General features: G+C 44.1%; 1 protein-coding gene across 9 annotated transcripts in view; it reads right to left on the minus strand.

Moving 5' to 3' along the window:
- Positions 1 to 18,932, minus strand: part of NTNG1 (netrin G1) — a 149,063-nt gene extending 130,131 nt beyond the window's left edge. For 5 of the 9 annotated variants that reach the window (XM_036387396.2, XM_036387395.2, XM_036387391.2 and 2 more), the window contains exons 1-2: positions 18,647 to 18,930; positions 11,997 to 12,697 (exon numbers count right to left, since the gene is read on the minus strand). In XM_036387396.2, coding sequence (XP_036243289.1) covers positions 11,997 to 12,242 — 246 coding nt within the window. In that variant the 5' untranslated portion in view covers positions 12,243 to 12,697; positions 18,647 to 18,930. Of the gene's footprint in view, positions 1 to 11,996; positions 12,698 to 17,921; positions 18,034 to 18,060; positions 18,350 to 18,646 lie in introns of those variants that run through there. The other 4 variants (XM_036387400.2, XM_036387399.2, XM_036387393.2 and 1 more) reach the window with 4 other exon arrangements.
- Positions 18,933 to 23,044: the final 4,112 nt, after the last annotated feature.

Raw genomic sequence — 23,044 nt, forward strand, 5'->3', positions numbered from 1 at the left:
TGCTTGGGGGGGCTGCAGCGCCCCCGGCACACTCTGGTGTGTGTTGGATACAGGGCAGGGTGTGTCACCAAGACCAGCATTCCCTTGTGGGTTCCCTACTAGCTCGGATGAGGTTTATTGTTCTCTTCTTCAGCTGCCCTTTCCTAGAGCTGCACTGACAATGTTCACACATGTTGCAGCAAATGCTGTGTACCCAATCCTTGGTTAGGAGGGGTAATTTTGAATTACAAAGTGTTTCCAATTTATGATTTATTTAATCACTGCAAAAGTAAACTTGTTCTGCTCTTCCTGTGATGCTTTATACAGCTCATAATTATCAACAAAGCAATTACTAAGAGTCACTAAAGGCAGTGACAGCAAAGGTTTGCTCAGCATTGCCCTTACATCTGCTTTCTGTGGCCTTGGTGGTTGGCTGGCTGAAAGACAAGAAAATCAACTGTGGCTTACATGACAGGAGTTGAGAGAAACTCATGTATGGTGGTGTCATCAAGAAAGTGTTGAACAGGTCATCACAGGCACAGGTGCCATTCATCCCTGTAATAATTTGTGAAGAACATTTTTCTTCTTGGTCAGCTCCTGTAAATCTTCTTTTGAAGTTATGAGAACTGGCCTGACAGGAGGAGGATGTTGATGGCTGCATTAGTAGAGGGGTAAGGACCTTGACGATGGGAACTGAAAAAAGCCCCTGTTACTAAGGTAAAACTCAGCGGTGCACTGCTGCTTTCTGATTTTTTTTCTGATCTTATGCACAATTTTATTATTCCAAACCCATCACTGAGTAGTATGATGCCCTTGACATGGTACAATCATCAGAACAAGATTTACTTCAAATTCTTAGCCTGATTGTTATTGATTGGGAGAGTCAAACACTGCCTCGTAAAAGGGCTATGCCTGCTTTTTCTGAGCTCCTGCAATGTATTTACTGTCCCAGAGAGTGAGCACCTGGGAAAAGCAGCATGGTGAGCAGGTCCTCATCAACCAATCAGCATTCCTGCACAATCTTTTCCCATCCTAGTGCTGAACTCTTTAAGCTTAGAAAACATCTAGAAAACACTTTACCCATCTCAAATCCACAGATTAGGTCTGTGTGGTGTGTACCATTTCCAAAAAGGATATGATCCAAATAGGATATCAGAATTCTAAGTAAGAACAAGCCCATCAGCCCTGGTGGCCTCTCAAGGTGCAGAACACTGAAGGTGTGACAAGACAGGGATGCGACCAGAAGGAAGGCAGGCAGGCTCTTCTGTTCTTTGGAACAACTCCCCATGTCTCTCTTCAGTTTTTATTTTCTCCACCATTTTCAAGACAGGGAAAGAGGGGCTGGCACCCTGGAGGGCAGCATGGACTGCACAAGTGGCAGATGTGTGAGTGCTGCCTGCCCCACCATCCCATTAAATGTATGTACACTTTACACCAGCTGAGGACTTGTAGATTGTAACAGAGGGAAGACAATTGTCTGTATGGCTTCAAAAAAACTCAAACCAACCCCATCTGGCATTTCAGATATCAGTCCACTGTTTAACACTGAAAAAATGGCATACTTTCTCTCAAGGCTTAAAATTTGACACCATGTTCTGCCGAAACCCCCACCTTCTCTGACTAACAAAGGAAGGACAACTGTTGTAGTATTTTCTGAGACCTGTTTTTTAACTTATAAAACTTCAAGTTCATGATTGATGATGCCTGGCTAATGTTTGAGTGCTACAAGCAATAATGGTGTAGTTATGGAGAACTATGGAATGATTAGTCAATAATAGTCTTCTATCCTTTTCAATTATTTACAAATAATCCAGGAGATGCATAAAGCTAAAATAGAGTATTTAAATATGCAAACCCTGTTACGTATTATATATATATCCTAGCTGGCACCTTCCAGATAGATGCTTTCAGTGTATCTTGTATGCCTCAAAACCAAGAAAAGATGGATAATGTCCCATTCTCCAAAACTTGTTTTGTCACTAGGGTCAAAGAGCCTTGCACTTGAAGATCACAACGGCTGAACTAATCCAAAACCCAGCACCAGTAAAATGAGTGAAGAAGATTTTAAAACTGAAAATGCTGGAAAATAAGCGAACTTCAGTGAAATTGCTTGTGCTAAAAAAAAAAAAAATTAGAATATAAAGGCACACACTTAACTTTACTTAAGATGGTTTTATGGTTTCTAGTTGAGAGTTTCAAACTGGTACAGTGCAGAGGATAATGCTCACTACTGAGGAAGCTGCATTTTGTTGCCATCCATTGTTGTCAGTAGGAGTCCTTCTGTTGGCCTAACACAGGACACATTAATTTCAATGGAAGATCATATTTTAAGCCCTGTTGATGTAAAGTCAAACATTAGCTCTTAGGCATGAAATATACATGATGAGTCACTTCTAATTTCCCTTTAGTTATTGAAGTGTATCTTTTTAAAAAAATCAAAGCCACTGCTTCAGATGACAAAAAGCTTCTATGTTTTTAACATTTTATTTTCAAAGGCGTATCCCGCTTCTTTTTCAGGAAAATAGGGTTTTTAGCTGCAAACACGCTGACAAAAATTTACTCCACTAATTTAGTGAGGGAAGCTCCAATGCTTGAACCCCTTAAACCCATTACTTAACGTGTCTGCAAGTCTGAATCAACCCTTGTGAAGTGAGACACCTTGCTAGGATATTTCTACAGGCTACCCCTACAGTATTTATACTACTTGGCAGATCCATATGGTCAAGGAAGCCAAGAGGCATGTCAGTCTGCAAGCCTGTGTTAAAAACAGAGGAGGAAAATAGCACGTGTAGAAAAAGTTGTTTTAGCAGTTAGAAAATTGCATTCTGTACTTTTTTTTTCCTCCAGCTATGCACATTGCAGATTTTAGAGGATGAGGGCTTTTGTGTAGTTGTTTGCTATTCCTTTTTATTTATTTTTTACCATCTCCCCACCCCCAGTCACTTGTAAATGTCACCCACAAGTAGCTCTGTTTCTAGGTTTCACTGGAGGAAAACGTCTTATGAGCAGGTGTAGCTGGTAGAAATCAAATTCATGAGTTAAAATGTGGCTCGTGACAGTTTTACAGATAAAAATCTAAAATGCACCAAGATGTTGGAAAGACATGGCACGTACATTTAAAAAAATGCTCCTCTCATCATAATGGTGTCTTCTTTTAGAGGTTTTACAAATACTTAGCTATAAAAATTCTCTCTGGGCTGAAACCTGACATAAAATATCTCTGATATAGTACAAGTTCTTGCTTGTAGTAAATATAATTAGATTCATTTGCATCCTTTTCTTTCCTCCCCTTTTTTTATTCCTAAATTCCATATAAACAATCTGCCTAAAGAACTAGAAGATGAGAAATAAAACCATTTTCCAGAAAATACAACACATCAAACATCAAAGCTACATGAAATCACTTATGCACATTGCCAAGTCAGCTCAATGCCAAGGATTTTTCTGTCCTTAGCTATATTTGTACTTGTAGATCAAGATGATGTCACCACAAGTAACCTGTGAAAACACAAATTTCCATACCTAAAATGTCTACAACAGTCATTGTTTCTCCAAGTAAATTGGGTCCAGAGCTACCTATTTTTTAACTAGGGAGATTAGTGTTCCAGACACAGCAATCTGCATCTCATCACTCAATGGCCTTAATAGTATCTGGGATTAATTTTTATTTTCATATTCAAGCAGTACTCATAGGCCTTGAAACAAGTCAAGAAATATTTGGATTAGCAGATCTCTCATCCTGTTTTAGCTACTCTTAAATAGGTATGTTATTTTACGTATTGGAAATGGCAGTTTTGGCAAAGCAGTATCAGTATTAAAAAAAGAAAAGTGGCAGTGGTGCTCATGCTAAAATTGACCAGCTCTCACAGATTCAGCCCTTTCTAAACTCGGTGGGTAAAAATAAATGACAGGTTTTCTTCCTCACATAATGAGATGGGTAATTTCCATACTTTGTCAAGAGGAATTGCTAATGCCTGTCTGTATTTCTCCCCCTCTGCTTCCCAGCATAAAGCAGAAGGGATGTAAGTGCAGATTATCATCTCAGTTTGTACATTTATTTTTTCTTGAATGAATGAAGGTGATTTGGGTTGCATTAGGACTGGATGCTTTATAAGTAACATAAACGTCTAAATGTTAAAATCATTACTTGAGAATCAACTTACTGATTTCTTCCTTCTCAAAGGACTCTAGGGAGCCCACTAACCAGAATGGTTGTCCTGGTGTACACTAGGTTTGTAGAATTCTCAGCTGAGCTCACTTGGCTTTGTTTCAACAAGATGCTTACAAATGGAAATTTTAATATATGGAAGTGCCTCAGGAACTTGCATTTGGTTTCCAGTGATTCTTAGCTTTTACTAAGTACAAGCTCTGCAAGAAAAAGACATGAAACTCTGGGGTTCAGAGACATTTAGCTACTAAATGAAGATGGAAAAATATGTTTATCCAGATAATTTGAACAAACCTGAGCAGCATAAAACCTATCACTGCTCAGTTCTGCCAAGTAAATCCAACTTTCACATTTTGAAACTTGTCTACCACAGCAGGAAGAAATATAATACCATGCTCCTTGTACAGTGTCCTCAGCCTGGAAAGCCTGATGCTGCACACTCCCTTGGGACTGAGGGCATCGTGCCCCTGACCCAAATGTGTGAAAGCAAACTGAGGGGGCGATGCTGCAGCTCCGCTCCTCCGGCTGCCTGCGTGACACCGGCAGCTTAGGAGGCAAAGGCCACTCTGCTGAAAGGAGGATTTACCATCCTGGAAAAATTCTAAGTTCAGGCTTTCTAGCAGAGAAGAAATGGGGTCACCCAGCTCTCCCTCCCGTCAGTGCAGGAGGGATGTGCTGTCCTGCCCTGGCCGAGGAGCACCAGCTGGGGTGTGCTGCTGTACTGCACTGTCTCCCTGCTCCCCAGAAAATCTCTCAGGAGTCTCCCTGCAGTGAGCCATGGGCTTGAGATCACCTCTGCCTCACCAGCAGCAGTTCAAATTATGACAGGTCCAGTAAATATTTTATTTGCTAAGCAGTATTATTATACTTCACTAAAGGTGCTGCTGAGGGGATGTTTCTGGTCCAACTGCATTGACATCCATCACCATGGATGTCTGGGACTTTATTTTATAGTGGAAGATATTTATTTCTTTACAAAATTTGTGTTGCTGGTTCCATACTCAAACAAGGCCAGAACTCCAAGTTTCCACAGAGCACTTGGGTATCTCCCTCCATGTACCTCGGTGCTTTGGGGGGCCCAGGGAGGAGGGAGCAGTGGGGGGAGGCACCAACTCAGGTATTTTAAAGAACCTCATCCAGAGAGCCACAATCTCCCCCTGCACGGTTCCCTGCTTTTTAAGATCAATTGTTATTAAAATAACTGTCTAAAAATGTCCACTCTTCCCAGCTAATTTCAGGGGAAAAACAAACCAAACTGGAAGAGCAAGTAGTAAATAACGGCAATGCTAGAAAATGCTTAACAGCTGCTCTTACAAAGTGTATTTACAAAATATAAATCTCCTTAAAAGGATGCTCTTCTACACATACTAGTGACATGTGCTTTAAAACTGCAACTGAAAATATGTAGAAACTATATATTTCATTTAGGAACCCTGTTTTACCCTCAAATATTTTTAACAACAGAAGTACTTTGTGGGTGTGCTTTTGTTTTGTTTCAGGCTTGAAAACATTCCAGTACCCAAAGTGTAACTGAGAGGAAAAAAAAAAGGCAACCGGACAGAGTGTTGTTAAAGATTTACTGGAGCATCTTGATGTGTGATAATGAATAAAATGCAAATCTGTTTTACTACCAATCCTTAGTTTTGATTTATGAGCAATTATTAATTTTTAGATTGCTTCCAGTTGGATGAAAACAGAGATTTTACCAAACTATTTTTTTTATTCCTGCTGTCACTAAGTATATACCCATCTTTTTAAGTCTTGTAGGAAACCAAGGAATCCTTTCCCATAAGGACCAATGAGCCTCTGCAGAGTGTACAGCAGGTGCTGCCAGAGACACAGGTAGGCTGGCCTGTGGCACTGCACAGTGGGAGGGAGCTGACAGGGACAATCGGGGACAGACAGGGACAGTCCATGACATATGGGGACAGACAGACAGGGACAATCCGTGACCCATGGGGACAGACAGCACAGGGACAGTCCATGACATATGGGGACAGACAGACAGGGACAGTATGTGACCCACGGGGACAGACAGCACAGGGACAGTCCATGACATATGGGGACAGCATAGGGACAGTCCATGATCCATGGGGACCGACTGACAGGGACTGTCATGCCCCTGGTGTCCTTCCTGCCCCACTGGCTGCTGAGGGGCTGCGAGAGGGGCTCAGTGGGGCTGGATGGGAACAGCCTCAGCAGTGGGGCTGAGCTGTCCTGCCCTGCTGGGGACAGGCCAATGGGCAGGGCCAAAGCTCTCAGGTCTCAGAGTGTTATTAATGAAATGCAATGAAATGAAATGTTTAGTGACTTAAGAGGAGGCACTAAAATAAAAACCCCTCTCTCTGAAGGGTAAGGTGCTCTACAGTGACAAAGCAACAGCTGTAATAATTGTATGTGCCCAAAGAGTTCAAATTAGATGAATGCAGATGTTGTAAATGAGGTCTGAAGTAAGTTTGAGCTGTACATACTTTAAAAATACACAACTATGAAAATCCACTTTAAACAAGACAGTAGCAAGAGCTTCATCTTTAACTTCCTGTTCCCATTCTACTCCATGCTATCTAGTAAGACTATACAGATAGAATTTAGAATCCTTTGTTTTTCTTCAAATTTAGCCCATAAAAGAAAAAAGCTTTTTTCTTAACAGCATCTTTTAATCATATTGTACAACACTGTTTTAAAATGTCTCATTTGAGAAAGTATGTATAAATGCCAAAATGCTTTCAAAAATAATTTTTGTTTCACATTGTGATTTACCCATTACTCAAAAAAGTATCTGTTCATTTAATTATTTCAGTAAACATAATACTGGTATCACTATCTATGCTACATAGTGTTTCCCCTTTTTTAAGGAATATGAGCCTACTTGTAATTAAAGGAATGCTATATTAATGATGCTGAAAGTCTCAGAGGGAAAAAAATTTAATGTCCACTCATAATATTATGCCAGAATTACATGTGCAGAATACTTTTTAATAATCTTTGTTTCTTAATTTAGTTTTGATTGACTATGAAATACGGAGTAGCACTCAAGGGCTCAAATTTCTACTGTCATCATCAGCATTTCTGCTCTATAAATTGTACAAATGCACAGGACTCTCATCTGCAGGCTCCTTTTCAAGCTTCTATTTAACCTATGAAGGAAATTAGCTGCAGGCAACTGTAATTGATGATAATTTCATCATTTTTAGCTGTTGGGATGTATTATGATATCTAGGTTTAAACACAAACAGAAAATTATATTTTAATGTTGCCATTTGAGCTGCAAATACAGGTTGGTAACACAAACCCGTCTCTAGTTTGCAAATTACAGCAATAGCCACTAGGAGTCTCCTGGTCAAATTCATGATGAATTTGCACAGTAATCCCAGCTCAGGTTTGAATGCAAACCCCATGCTAAAGTCTGGATTTCAGCAGAGGTGCCAGTCCCTGTGCAGGGCAGGTGGGAGTGGGGCGACAGGATCTCTGAGCTGTGAGCAGCATCATCAGGTTCCTGAGACTGTACCAGGGACAGAGCTGGCACATGTTTGAGAAGGAAAGCCAGAAGCCACCTACACACTGTTCTGGTAGAGCAAATGATGGTCATGATCATAGGAAGTCAGATTTGTTTCTCTTTATGACTGGACGGAGTATTGTGGAATTGTTCTTACAAAGAGGGAAGTAGATTTCACTGACTGTTAGTTACTCCCAGGGATTTCAAGATTTGTTTTACACTGAAATGCTGCAGGCCACAAGAACTAGCACCACCAGGTACTTCAAAATTTGCTTAGTGTGAAACCTGCAGCTCAAACCTGAAAATGTGAATAGCTTCTTTCTCTTCTCTCCTCTCCTCACCTCCCAGGCCAACAATGCACAAGCATACAGTGCCAGACATACTCTGAGCAATGCCAAATGCTCCAAGTTAATAAATTACAGATCTGCAGAAAGGGGTCATGCTGGCTTAAACACTGTGGCTGTTCGGTCCAAGTCTGTGACTGACAAAAGATGTCCAAATTTCCTTGAAGGAATACCACAGAAAGCAGTCATGCACCTTCTGCCAGCATATGTAGCTCACTCTGAGACACTAGAGACTGCTTTAAAATGGACAGGGAAGCCAGAGGTGACCAGAGAACCCTTCCCCACAGTGCTGATTATCCTGCAGGCAGGAGGAGCCATTATTCTTATTCTTATATACTTATTCTGGAAGGATGCTGTCACATCCTCCTTACAGATACATGCAACTCCACATCTGGAAATTGTAAGTGTTCAACTGCTCTTAGCCACTTTTTAAAGTTTCTTTTATGCATCTCTCCTCTTGAGCAAAAATTCTTTCCGAGCTGTAGAAATCCTGAATGACTTTAAATCTGATGAGATTTTAAACAAACAATAATTTGGAAGATTATTTGGTTTCTGCTTTTTGAGCTATTTGGTTTCATTTTCAAACTTTTCCCTGCAACCAGAAGGACTAAGGAAATAAAGATCATGTTTTAAATGAAACCTGAGAATCTCATATAATAATTATAGGTCTCCAGGGGTTTGAGGTTTCAGAATAATCTCATGAGCTGTCAATACTGAATGTCATCAGAAAGGATAATGTTATTCTCAGAATAGATGCCTAAAAGCAACTGTGGGATAGTTTTTTTCTGTTGCATACTCCCCATAATACCTACAAATGCTGTTCTGGGGGGACACCACAAAGCTACCTGCAAGTGGTGAGCTGCCAAATGCTGGCTTTAGCTGCCAGCTAGGGCTGTTATATTTTGCAACAAATTTACATATGCAAAGCCCTGTTATTCAGTCTGTCAACTAAACAAGGAAAGTACAAATTCATCACAGACTCATAAGAACATTTAATACCACGGTGAATATGCAGAAATAAGTAGGGGGCCAATTTAACCACCCATCTCCTCTGTATTGTATGCTCGCACACACATTGCAGTGCACGGCTGCTTTGTGTGTTATTGCAGATTATTATCAGCTACTCTCACAGACTGCCTTAGATTCTACCGTAATCCCCCAGCAGGACTTGAATGACAATTCTCAGCCTGGTTTGTTTCAAGATCTAATCTATATTACACCAAAGGCTGACAGAGACTCAACAGTTAGTACCTTAGTCCAATTGGTGAAGAGAAAATTAGTAAACCTGATCAGGAAACCGACATGCAGATAAAACAGGAGGCTGCTTCAGCCTCCTTGTCATCCTGCAGAAGCAGACTTGGCTGCTTGATACCCTTGTTTATTATTAGAATAGCTGAAGACCCTGTTCTTCTCCAAGTCAGTGTTAACCTGATTTCAATAACAAAACAGTGGTACAGGTTTGGCAGGCACATAGCCAGTACTGACAAGAAGAAAACCAAGCATCTGTATAAGCCAGTTTGGCACTTCAACATGCTGAAAAGAAACCTTTGCATCTTTGTCACTTCAAATTTGGTCTTTTTTAGCACAAGAACATGCCTAACATGAAAGAACTTTTTTCCACTGCCCACTTTCTCCAAGTATGTCAGTGCTATCTTCTTAACTCGTTTTCTAAAACTAAAAGTGAACACAAAAATTCAAGATCTCAAAAATGCCAAGGGCTCAGCCCTACAAAATACATAAAACCTCATTTTGCAGGAAATATGTAATTCCTACAGCTAGCTATGGCACAGATAGACAATACATTTTTAGGGATGAGAATGCTCTGCTGTGAGCCATGGGCAGTATTTTAGGAACATTAAATATTTCTGTCATTTTCCTTATGTTTCAAGCAAGCCAAGCCACTACCAATGCATATCTAAATATGGTGGATATGTACAATCTACATCTATCCTGGAAACAAATCCCACAGTTTATCATGTAAGAGTCAGTCACTCTACACTTGTGTAGCTGAATGCACACTCTCATTCTGTGGGCTCTCTCTCGCTCTTCTTCCCCAGTTACTCCCCTTTCTCTGCTTCTCATGTGAGGATTCTGGTGGCCTTCTGCATCTCACAGGCTTAAGCTGCAGGTGAGCTACAGCTGTAATCTCAGGTCATTCCCAAGGAAACTTTCCTCCCACATCACAGCACTGATGAACAGATGTGGTCAAATGTTTTCAAGGGGAGTTCCGGCACCATTTTTAACACTTAGATTTAATCAAAATGTCTTTTGTTTGCCTTGTTGTTTTTTGTTTAAAATTGTTGTTCTAACTAGAGTGCATACTGATAATAAAGGCCTTCAGAAACTTACAGTATTACTTAAGATAGGAACTGCTGCAATGTTTATCTGCACTAAAAGGAAGAAACAAGTTTTATTGGGCAGGTTTGTTTCTTTTGGTTTTTTTCTCATTAAAAGAACAATTTTTTGCATTAGATGATGAATTACTAAATATTATTGAGTGCTAAATCACAGCTACTACAATTCAGATGGAAAAAATGTATTTCAAGATTAAGGAAAAAAAACAGTAAGACAATATTATGTGGGGCACATGATTTCCATTTGTTTTTAAACAGTGGCTGCTTGAAACTGCTTGGAGATTTAGAGTGTCAAAGACATGTCAGCAGAGATGGATTAGTGGGCAGAGAGCAAGTGGTGCAGTCAAAGGTTCATAGTGATTGTAATTTATTCATTTTTCTTCGCAATTTATCACGTGGCTATTACCATAATGTACGTGGGAAGCAGCTGCATGCGTGCAAATAATGCCTTAAATGTATGTGTGGTTGGATCTGACCTCCTTACAGAACAGCAGTAGTGGAAAACAATGCCACAAGGCATTTAAAAGCAAATTTCCTTCCTGCGGGGATGCTGTCACCCAGCAATGATGATTTGTACACAGGCAAACAAATATCTCGTAGACTTCCCAGTTGTGATAACCTCACTTACCAGAACTCATTGGTCTTTCAAATCTAAATAATGTAGGTAATGTGGAGCATGTTTCCAGTGCTGTATTAACAGATGTAAGTGTGCATGATTTGTAAAACAAATCTCTTATTTTCTTTTCAAAGAATTCAGTATCTTCCACTCGCTATTTAACAGAAATATCCAATCGCAAAGAAAAGAGAGCTTCTCTAAGTGTGAGCACAAAGAAGTTATCTTCAAGTTAAGATCTCCTTTAACTGAAACTTCTCACAGTGTGGTCTATCAAACACTTGGGAGCAGCACAGCTGTAAAATATTGATATACATATGTGTGTGTGTAGGTGTATATATGTATATATACATATAGAGTGTCTGTTGGATTCTTATACCTGTGCATTTACTTACCAAGCCAAACATTTCCAAACCCAATCTATTTTAGGACCATGTAAAATGAGGAGCTCTGGTCTCTCTTAGTTTTCTTGAATGCCTACAGTTTCAGCTAGAAAGAAAGCTGTGAGTAGTCGCTAGAGCTTGGAGGTGATTTTAGCTGCACTGTCCATACAGACCTGCTGCAGCTCCTTGGGTAGCTGGGAAAACTTCAACAGCCCAACTCCCAATACCATTTTTTAAGCTTTAGCAATTTGAGTTCAACTGGTCTCACTGTTTGGAAATTAGACTTAATTATGCCATGCTATGATGCTTTAAACTGATTTAGTAGAATCACTTCATTCAAATCTTTCTTGATCAGGCAAAGGCCATCCCAGTTATGGGTTAGCACAATAGGAGTTTTATGCTGATTTCTTTTGATACATTAAGAGTTGCTGTAGAGAGACACTGAGTTCAGAAAAAGTCAAGTTAAGTCCTCATAAGCAGAACATCTCATTGCTCAGCTTAATGTGCTGCTCAGACTTTTGTACAGCAGAACCTTTCACGTTTGGAATATGATGCAGGCTTTCTTGGATAATTTCATGTGCACTCTAGGGCTTCTGTTTTGAAGCCATCTATCCCAAATATACCCCCACGAATTATGCAAAATGAAAAGCTTGCCTTACCATCGCACAGAAAGTCTCAGGAGGATCTCCACATGTTATGTCGGGGGGATCCAGAGTCACTTTTACATATTTGATCATGTCTCTGGCTTCTGGCTGGCAGGCCATGTAATCCCATACTTTTCCTTCTTCTGTGTAAATCTGAGTCTTACACACGTCATAGTGCCCCCACACAGAAGGGTAGTGCTGCATCACGGAGGATACAGTAACCCAGAGGGTGTGAAGTGACAGGAATCTTGACAAATACATTTCTAAATCCTTTTATGTCAGCTTCGTAAAGGATGCTCAGTGCTGGCGTATGTGCAGTCTAGAGATTATATGTACGTATAATGTATATATTTATAAAACAGGTTCCAACTCAAACGTGAAGCATTAGGATGGGATGTTTGTTTCACTATGTTAAAGACTTTGGTAGAAGCCACCCAGGCTCTGATGACAGCCTTTCACAGCCATGCAGCACCTGTCCTTCGACTTATAACTTATCTGTCAGGGCTTTTTGTAAAAGATGTCCAAGAGCAGATAATAATTTGTGAAGTTGCAGGTCTTGAGCTCGACTGTTGATAACCCTGAGTGATCCTCCGTGCTCAGGGCTCGCAGGGGATGCCTGGACACACTGATAAATCAGTATCCGAAGGAAGAGGGTGAGTGTCTATAGGCTGGTGTCTGTTTCCCATCAATCATCCTTTTCTTCTGGCACCAGCACCCTTTTAGAAACAATAAAAATTAAGAGTTATTGTCCAAGAATCAATGCATTACAAAATATACGATATGTTGACATTTTGAAGGTTTGAAGCAATATAAAGCAAATTGGTACAATATGGATAACCTTTACTGTGGGTTCTGTGCTAGAACGAAGAAACTACCAAAATCATTCACAGTGAAAAGTATTTTGACATGAAGGATTTAACTGTACTCTAACAAAGACAGATTTATAATGTTCCAGGTGAGTTAGGGTTCCTGCTTCCAAAACTGTATTTTCACCCTAGCAAAACTAGAGAGCAAACTACTGAATTCAGCCATGGCCCAGATGGTGCAGGCAGGCAGGGGAGCAGTCAACCCAGCACTGCAGGGCAGCAGCAGCAGCAAGGCTCTTTTATTCAAGTGACACAGAAATGGGCATCAGGGCTAGCAGGTGCTAGTAGTTTCTTGGCAAGAGGACCTCATGGAGCTCCAAAAGCCTTACATATTTCTTTTAAATTATTATTATTATTTTAAGAATAACAAAGATATGGCAAGTACAATTCAATTTCCTTGACATTTCTCATTAGCACTGCAAGAGTTTTGCTCCCTTTATTTTTGCCTTTGAACTGTGATTTACAGACCACATTGATGACAAACTACTGGTAAAGATAATGGCTTATTTTGTAGCTTACTATAAGGATGCTTTCTCCCCTTATTTTCTTAGGTTTGAGGGTTGCTGTACCTGAGTACTCAGCACTTATTTCACAGCAAATATATGCCCTTTCCCCTCTTCAGAAAACAACTAGAAATCTCCTCATTTTGTAGCACCTGAATCACATTGTTACAGGTATAAAATATACCTAGAAGTATATCACAGCAACTTCAAATATATATTTCCTAAATAACACAGGGGAAAAAAATCCAAATTCTGTATGAGGAAAACTGCAAAGACAGAGTAAGTACCCTAAACAGGGACAAGGAACACCAGGGCTAGGAATTCCAGTGCATTTGTGTCAGCCTGTGCCACCCGAGGTTGGAGAGCCAGGGCGCGGGGCTGTCGACAGGGAATTTCAGCCAGACGCTGCAGCACTTCCACACTTCCTTTGTCTGGATGCTAAAACCGAGCCAGACCCACCGGACAGATGTTGAGAAACAATCGTAAGTCGCCACTTTCTGCAGCCTGCTTTGCTTCCCAGCTTTAAATTATGCCCAGTGTCATGAACCTCCTACACCCCACAGCCACGGGAAGAGGTGTGTGACCTGGTAAGCTCCTCAACGTGTCACATTGGGAATATTCATTTTCCAAACTTATCTTCAAAGCTATTCGCAAACAGCCTCCCTATATTTAAATAATGCTTCATCTTAAACTAAGCTAAACTACAGACACCATGAAATGCCAACAGATGGTTGAATTGTGTTTCCATAGCAAAGTAATTTACAATAATTGCTGTATGGACGTAAATGCAATTTTCCATTATATTCATTTTATCAAGTGTTACCATACAACTCTCATGTATTTTATCAGAATACGCAGAGAATATCTGAATTTTCCTGCAGTAACAATTCTCAATTCGCTCAAACATATTTAAGCTTCAAATCTGAATCTGACACAAAAGCAGAAATATCTAAGACCAAATTAAATTTAAATCTCTTTAAGAAGCATGCTGGGTAGTACTGTTGGCTTTGTAGCAACCTTACATTCTTTTTTTTTTGTTTTCAGTGGGAGTGTTTGCATATTATTTTGGAATTCAGTAATTCAGAGAACATTTTCTGTGTCATTCTAAAGACACTTCTTCCCCTGAAGAGGAAAAAAAAGCACCTGCAAGAGCCCATAGCTTAGGGTTATAGGAAACTATGTCACTATGAAAATGGGAAACAACTCCTTGCTAGAAGAAGCTGCAAATTATTTTTAATTTATAGTAAATCGAATACCTTTTATTTGAGATGGCTTGGTCATAGCTGGAATAAACAGTAAGTAAATAAATACAATTTTTCTGTGTAGAAATAAGAAGTTACTGAGTGTAATTATATTTAGACTGCAAGCTTGTATATTCAGGCAAAAAAAAACTTTTTCTTTAATATCTTCCTTTCTAGCTCTTTAGTTACCTGTAACATTTTATAATGCTGAAACTCAGATCCACTAATAAACCAGGACTGGGTAGGACTAAATAATGTGAAGCAAGCTGCTACCTTAACACACTGTGCTAAAATACTTCCCATATAACGAATTCTCATTAAAGTAAGCCAGTCATAATGATGGTCGTTACACAGAATTATAGACTATAACATCGATTGAATTTAGTGCACTGACAAGAAAAAAGTGCAGAGGAGTGCAAGACATCTGAGCATTAGGCAGCTGTAGCCATGTACAACAGACACTCCTGACAAGAAGCAGCCAATTATAGCTTAAATTTCTGGCATATAACCAGTTCTGATTAATAGTTTTCCATTACATTACAGACATATTATTAATGTATTAAAAATGTCAAGCTTTGGCAAGAACTAGTATGGCATGGCTCAGTTAGTCTGCAATATCTTCTTTTAATGAGCTTCCATTGATATAGACAAAGATATTGACCAAAGCACATTAAGGATCATGTGCTGAGTGCTGCCAGGATTTTTTCTGACAGAGCTATATGATTTGTCTTGCTTTTGTTTGTTCCTGCAGAGTCACTTATGATATGCGTTTTACATTTTAGTGCCCTATTGCTAAGGACACACCTATTTGAATTATTTTGTAGAAAAAATGTTTGGAGTAACATTTCTGAAGTTTACAGCTGTGCCAGATGTTTAGTGATAAGCCTCTAGCTGTGGGCAACACACAGCAATGGGGCCTTTTGTCCCCTGTAATGCCTGTGCATTTGACCTTAGAAAAAGGTAATCAAACAAACCACTAATAGCTACTGTTGGATGCCCTGATTCCCTCTGCCCTGCCCTGCTAGTCACACACCCTGGGTGTTGTGGGCCATGGGGGTGGCAAAGAGGGATCAGCAGCCTTGATGGCTGAGGGCAAGGGAACGGCAAACTGCTTGGACGACTTCAGGAAATGTATGCAAAGCCTCCAGAGCACACTGCTCCCGGCGTCTGCTGTGCGAGGCAGCAGCGCTGGGGCCTTGAACGTTCCCATGTGCCACAGCCTCTGCACTATGGAAAACACTAGGAGGCACCTGGGAGGCACCGGTGCAAAGGCCACATCTGCGCTCTGCCTTGCTCTCGGAGCGCTGCTCCGTCTGCCAAGTGCCGGGCGTTCTGGCCACAAGCGAGTATGTCACAGCCATCCGAGAAGAATGGCATGCAGCTGACCCCCAGACTGAAATCAGCTGTGAGGAGGCTCTGAGCACATGCATCCCTTTCCAGATGGGGAAGTCACAGCTCATGCAATGTGTTAATTCTGCAGATGGAGACACCCCCTTTACAGAATAGATAAAATGCATCTTGGCAGCATCAGTGCAGGGAAGAACTTCAGGTCTCATTAGGGGTAGTTAGCAAACACTCCTCCTTTGCCTCCTTCCATCACTGTGAAAATCCACCCCCTTCCCCTCCTCACAACCAGAGCGGCTGGATGCCTTGCATGAGCTCCCTGCTGGGAAATCGCTGTGAGATCCATAGGGGTGGGCTCTTGGGCCTCTCTCTGGCAAGCCGCAGGAACGTGAAGGAGGTAATAAAATAGTGACCACCTCCCACACTGCCCATGCACTGGATCGAGTGTACCCTGCCAGCACACAGGAGCAGGAAGGAGAGCCAACAGCAGATCCTACATTGCCTGAGGAGAACTGGCTGAAACAACGAGGCAAGGCGAGGAGTGCCGGCTGCCACCTCCCCACAGCGGCAGCTGCAGAACAGATTTTTCCAAAGGAAACATGTTTCAAGTTTGTATCCCGAACAGCTTAAGCAGATGAATGGATCCAATCAAGCCCAAGTAAAAGGCACCTGTGCGTCCACTCCAGTTATTAATTATTTAAAGCCAGTTTAGAACATAGGAAATAATGTTCTAACCCTCAGGCAACTTACATTTACTAACCTCGCGTTGTATACCATGTTACACGTAGGCAACTTGAGAACCTTGTACATATACAAACCAACCCCTTTTATAAACACAAAATTATCTATTCAAAGAAGAAGGAACCCTGTATTTAATGATTTAATACACATTCTTTCTGTCAATACTTGTATGAAATGCAGTATACTCCATCAACTGCTTCGGTGCCTTTGGCCTCAAATGCTGTTCCAATCAAAGTTTAGGTTCTATTCTTATCTAGCTTATTTAACTATTTAGCAGAAAAAGATTTCTTAGCCTCAGGAGAAATTTAAAATGTCAATACCTAATTAAAGAAAATAAAATACAGCTACCAAAACCCTGCGATTTGGCACTCTACTTGAAATACTTCTGGTTTTCACACATTATTCTTTGCTGACTGACACATCATACTACCACTGCCATTGCTTGCCAGGTATCATCAGCTGTCAGAATATGGAGTAAAAAGCATTTCAGCTATTTAAATTTTACAGCCTTAGTACATAGCTGCTTTTTTTCCTCTCGCATCTTTATAATTGTTAGTGTCTTGCCTTAAATATCTCTAGCATCAATCTGTTCTGCAAGTTTTTCCTCTGGGAATTTAAGTTAGCATTTGGGGAAGTTACAGGCTTTGTTTTTGGGTTTTTTTCAATGATTCCTCATGCTCAATAAGGTGATGCATGCTCATCACACAGTGTATCCAGGGCATAGGGCTACAAAGCTTTCAAGTTATGGTGTGAGCTGATGACTTTCTAACTGAAAGTTCTCAGGCTCAAAAATGAATGCCTACCGTTTGCTGAATTTGTTCTGTGCTATTGCTGTATTTTACATAAATAGCTAGAAAGTTGGTGCTGCTTATCAATGTCAGAGGTTTGAGATAAAGTTTGTAACTCAGGAGAGTATAGCCACTAACTGTTTGAAACTCTCTAGTAATCACCCTGTTAAGGTCCAGAAATATACCAGAAATTAACCTTTATTTTTTCCCCATGAAAAGCACAAAACGAAAAAAAACCAAAACAAACTACCACCACCACAACCACAACATAAAACAAGCCAGGGGAAGTTCTGCTGTTTTCTTCCCTTTGACGGGCTTCCCCGGCCACAGCTGCTCATCCTGAACCGCATTGTCCTTAGGCAAGACAGTGACTTATTCCCTCTTTAAAAGCATCTCCACCGCTTGTTCCACTCACTGTCTTTGCTAACATTTCTGTAGAAGTAATGCTGGCTCCTACCACATCAGATCCGGAGTAGTGAAAAGTTGATTGCAGAACAATAAAAGTGTATCAATCAGAGGCCAAAACCGCACATGCAACAACTTTGAGAGTAGAAAAGCATCTGTTTTATCGCGTCTAGCTGATCTGCGCTGCTCACCGCCATGCGGGGTTTTCTTTGGGGGTTCTGTGTGCGTGTGAATGTTTAGAAAAGCCGCCTGCAATTTCCGATGCAAGGGAGGATACCAGGCTGGGTACCAGTGGCCGATGCCCGGCGCCGCCGCCCCCGCCTCTGCCCGACGGGACCGCCGCTCTCCCCGGCTGAATCCGCGCTGCGGGGCGGGCGCCGGCGCCAGAGACGCGCCCCTCCCTCAGGGCTCGCTCGCGCTCCCTTCAGGGCTCGCTCGCGCTCCCTCAGGGCTCTCGCACCGCCCGCGCCCCTTCACAGCTCGGCGCGGCGCAGCCCGGCCCGGTTCCGAGCTCCGGCTCCCGGTTCCGAGCTCCGCGGGAGGAGGCACCGCGCAGGTACCGCCCCAGCCCGGCCCCAGCCCCGGCCCCGGCCCCGGCGCGCTCCGCTCCGCGCGGGCGGCAGGGGGCGCGCGGCCCGCACCGATCCGCCCGCGGTCGGTGGCCCGAGCCCGGCGGGGCGACCCCCGCACACAGCCCCGGCACCCGCACCGGCCCCTCCACGCCGCGCAGCCCCCGCGCCCCATCCTGCCCCGGAGCGGCATGCGGGCTGGACTCACCCTGCGGGCTCGGGCCGCCCGAGCCTCACCGCGGGGCGGCGCGGAGCCGCCGCGGCGCTGGGACGCGCTGAGGCTTCCTCGGTGGCGGCATGAAGGGCCGCGGGGAGGGCGTGAGGAGGGCGGGTTGCTCTTCCCCGGGAAAGTTTCCGGCGGGTCGCGGAGGGGCTCGGCGGGGCCGCGGCTGGGCCCAGGCACTTGTCGGCGTCGAAGTTTGGCGGGGCGCGGGCGGCGCGCGGCGGGCGGGTGGCCGCACTCCTCCGGCGCTCGGCGGGGCGGCGGGCGGGTCCTGCCCGCCGGGGCTCCCCGCCCGCCACCGCCGCTCAGGGCGGGAGCGGCCCCGCGCGGGGCGCCGGCGGCCGCGGCATGGGCGCGCGGCGCGAGCGGAGTGCGCCCCTGGCCGGGGCTGCGGCGCGGAGGGCTCCGGCGGCGCGGCCAAACTTCGGGGGGCGGCGGCGGCAGCGCCTCCTCACTTCGGAGCGACCTCGCCGCGACTGCCGGCGAGCGGGGCGGCGGCAGCTACCCCACCTCCGGGCCCGCGCAACGCGCGGCCCTAGCGCCGCCGCCGCGCCCGCCCCCCCGCCGCCGCGCTCCCCGCCCCGCGGGCGCACCGCCGGCGCCGCCTGCCCCGCGGGGGGGCAACGGGACGGGACCTACCGCCCCGAACCGAGCGGGAGCCGCCGAGCCGCCGGCAGGGCTGTGGCTGCTCCCTGCGCGCTGGAGTAGCTCTAATTTTCCCGTGTTATTTCGGCTTCAGCCTGGTAACGCACAGGCGGAGGTGCTGTCCGTGCTGCCGCCGTCCGAGCCCCGAGCCCGGCGGGCTGACCCCAGCGCCCCGCCGCAGCCGCACTCGGCTGCAGGAACAGGGTAGCGTGCCGTGCCGCCCAACTCGCCGGAGGGTCCCTCCGCAGTGCTGGGCACGCCGGGGAAGCGCCGCTTCGTCCTCTGCCTACAGCACCGAAGTGCCACCGACACAGGGAGGGAGCGCGACTTGTCCTGTTGTGGTGCTGCGGTGACCGCCCGCCCCGTACCAACCCCTCGGGGCTCCTGAAAGACGCGAAAACCCCGTCTCCTCCTTCTGCTGTGCTTCCTCGCTCCCTCCTGCACGCCCTCTACTTCTGTCGCTTAAACGAGAGGTGCACGCACTTCTCCCTTTTAGATTTCTCCAAGCTACAAAACAGTATCTAAAACTAATGACTATCAAGTCCCGTGCAGGAATTGTGCTTACTTACTCCTGGCAACTACCTGGTTACTGAATTTGACCGGCTGCAGCTGCCAGCGCTGGGCAGTGGGACACTGGCTGCATTGTGAACGCTCAGAAGCTGCGTTTATCGTTTGTTTGCGTGTTTTGCATGTTAAGAGGTGTTAAATGTATTTATGTAGGCAACAGTGCCGTTGTATTTTGTTGACAAAATTTGGCAGTTTGCGATTCCAGTAGGTAACCAGATGAAATGAGGCAGGGGATTTATGGAAGAGTAAGAAATTTGTTTTCTATTTGAGCCATGGAATTTGGTAGGTTGTGGAAATAACTGGCAGGAGTCATTAGGAAGGACAGTTTTCATCTTTTCCCTAAGACAGGTAACCCAGCAAAGTAAAAAAGATGCCTTCTAGTTCCTCCCAGGTTTTTTTTCTCTGTGTGGGCAGTGGTGTTGTTTTGGCATTTCCATTCATTCTCTGGAATCTCTGTGGCCGTGTTAGTGCAGTTACCACATGCATGGAAAAGTTCTTTGTGTGGGAAAGCCAGGAATGATCAAAGGGGTGGTAAAAACCAGCTTCAGGGATTTTCAATCCCCAGAAGCAGTTCTTGCTTTGTTTGCAGCCTCCTGGTCCCTGAGGTACAAACGGATAGAAGACGGAAATCAGTAATTTTTTTCTTCCCACTTGAACTGGAAGCATGTCAGGCATCGAGGCTCCATAGGGCCTTTTGTAAAGTAGAGGGGGAGAGTTTCACTGCAGTTGGAAGAAAAGGGTTATTTTCCTAATTACTAGACAGATGGTGGGCTGTACAGCGAAGTGCAAGAGACTGTACACACTGAGCCAAGTCCCTGCAGTGGCACATGTGGATGGACCAGCCCTGCTGCCTGTGACAGCTGTGGGGTTCCACTGCCTCCTGGCGCTCCGAGTGCAGTGGCTTTGTCCATCTCTGGGCCAGGCTGGATCAGCTGTTTGCAGGTGCTGCAAGGGGAGTGGTTTTGGAGCACTGGAGGAGTGTTGTCTTGCTTTAGACTTGACCTGGGAGAGGATGCCTTCTTTCCACATGTGGAGAGCATGGCTCTTCATGTCACAGCAATGCCACTGGCAGTGGTGTACTTGGAGAGTGCCATTCACACCTGCTCTGCACCTTGTGCTGCTCTGGTCACATGCCCTAAACCTCACCTCCAGACATGTGTTGGAAGTTTTCTCTCCTCTGTGCAGAGTCTTTGGCCTCCTGAGGCCAGTCCCTGGTGGGACTGGCTGGCCACAAAGATTAAAGGCAGGATCGAGTCATCTGATACGTCAAAGATCATTAACTTCTTCATGCTAATGGTATTGGCCTCTTCTGCATCAAAGCTAGAGCAGCTGGTTTGAGTGCAGTGTCACCAAGTCTGAGATTAGATGTGCCTTACTGGTATAAATGATGGCCAAAAATCAAGTCTAGTCTGAGGATGTGGCCAAACTTTACAGCCAAATTTTAAGCTCATGAGAGAAAAGAGATCTGATTTAAATTAGTTGTCAAAGGCTGTTGAAAGGATGAAAAAGCAGATGGAATTCAGCAGTTAGAGATTTATCTGTGTTGTTTTTGTTCTTCTTAGAGTGACAAGCTGGAGTTAAAGAGAGAAGGGACAGTGCTTTTATAACCAAACTGAAAATACGGTACCAGTACCTGTACTAAATTTCTGACAACTCTTTTAGTAGTAAGTAATGATTTTTTGCACGTAAATGGGCTGGGCAAGTCACTGTCACAGCACCTTGAGACTGGACTTTAGCAGGATTCCTGAAGCAGATTTGATATGTAGACAGAAGATAAGATTAACCAAAGTTTGAAAGGAATATTTAAAAACACCTCAGGTCCCACTGCTTGCTTTACAGGATTGGAAATTGACTAAAAATGAAGATTTAGCAGTTGTGAAATACCAAAGGATGGAAAGTCACAACACTGGGAAAGTGTTATCTTGAAAGTGCTTCCAGCAGTATTTCTTCTGTCTTCTCAGTAATAGCTGGCATTGGCCCCTAACAGAATCAGGGAAGGGGATTAATTTTTGATTACTGGCCTGAACATGGGAGCACCTATGCCTATTAGGACACTCCTTGCTACAAGGCATAATTTATACTAGAAGCAGCATAAATTGCTGGTACAGAAGTGATACCGCTGATTGCAAACTTTTCTGGTGAAGCACCAGCTGAACTGCAAGTTTTTAACCAAGTCCTAAATCTAAACAAGCTTTGCATGTTTTCAGGCTGTGGTTTGGCTATTTAGTGCATCCCCTCATGTGCCATTATGAATCTTTTATTACTTGCTGTAGTCCAAGTTGACCTCTAATGATACAGCAGAATTATTTTATTAGTTCCTTTCCCCACAGCAGAGTACTGCTGCAACGGGCAGTAGCAGAGTACCTGGCTTTGCCTGAAGCAGCTGTCCCTGGAAATGTATCCAGAGACACAGGGAGCTTCCCTGCCTGAAGCTCAGTGTTTCAGCATGCTGGTGGCTGAGGGCTGCAGTGAAAACTGCAGGTGTCATGCGGTGCAGCAGCTGGGGCCTGACCTGAGAACAGAGGCTGCTTATGGTGGGGCCAGAGCCCTGGAAGGACAGAGGAGAGGAGGCAGTGGCTGCAGCTGCTGGGGCTGTGGTGGCAGGGAGGGTCCTGCTGTGCAGAGAGTGGCTCGGTGCTTCTGCACACCTCTGCTCTGCGGAGCCACTACCTGCTCCATGTGCTGCTCTGCTCCTCCATCACACTGCATACGTATTTCTGACCTCTTTTGTCACCAGCTGAAGGAGTTTTTGCAGAGCAGCATGAAAAAGGTGTGGGAGATAAGAGCAAGAGTAGTGCTAATTTGCCCGTGCCTCCTACTGCTGAGCTGAACAGGGGTAGAAATGGTAATAAATAGCAAATTCTCCCAGTGGCAGAGCTGGTCTGTCCACTTTATTGCTGCTTTGCCCACAGTAGTTTAGCCTTCTGTAAAATCAATTGGCTGTCTAGAATCTGAGTGTTGTTCTGGGCTTCCATGTTTAGTGCCTCCAGTGCTTACAGCAGAATGATTGGAAAATTGTATTTAGATAAATGACAAGATCAAAAGGTTTCTGCATTAGAGTTGTTCAACCTGGAGAAGAGAATGCTCTAGAGAGACCTTATAGCACCTTCCAGTTACCTAAAGGAGACCAACAGCAAGAGAGCTGAAGAAAGGTTTTTTGCAAGGGTATAT

The sequence above is a fragment of the Molothrus ater genome, chromosome 9 (genome assembly GCF_012460135.2).
Source record: "Molothrus ater isolate BHLD 08-10-18 breed brown headed cowbird chromosome 9, BPBGC_Mater_1.1, whole genome shotgun sequence".
Taxonomy (NCBI): domain Eukaryota; kingdom Metazoa; phylum Chordata; class Aves; order Passeriformes; family Icteridae; genus Molothrus; species Molothrus ater.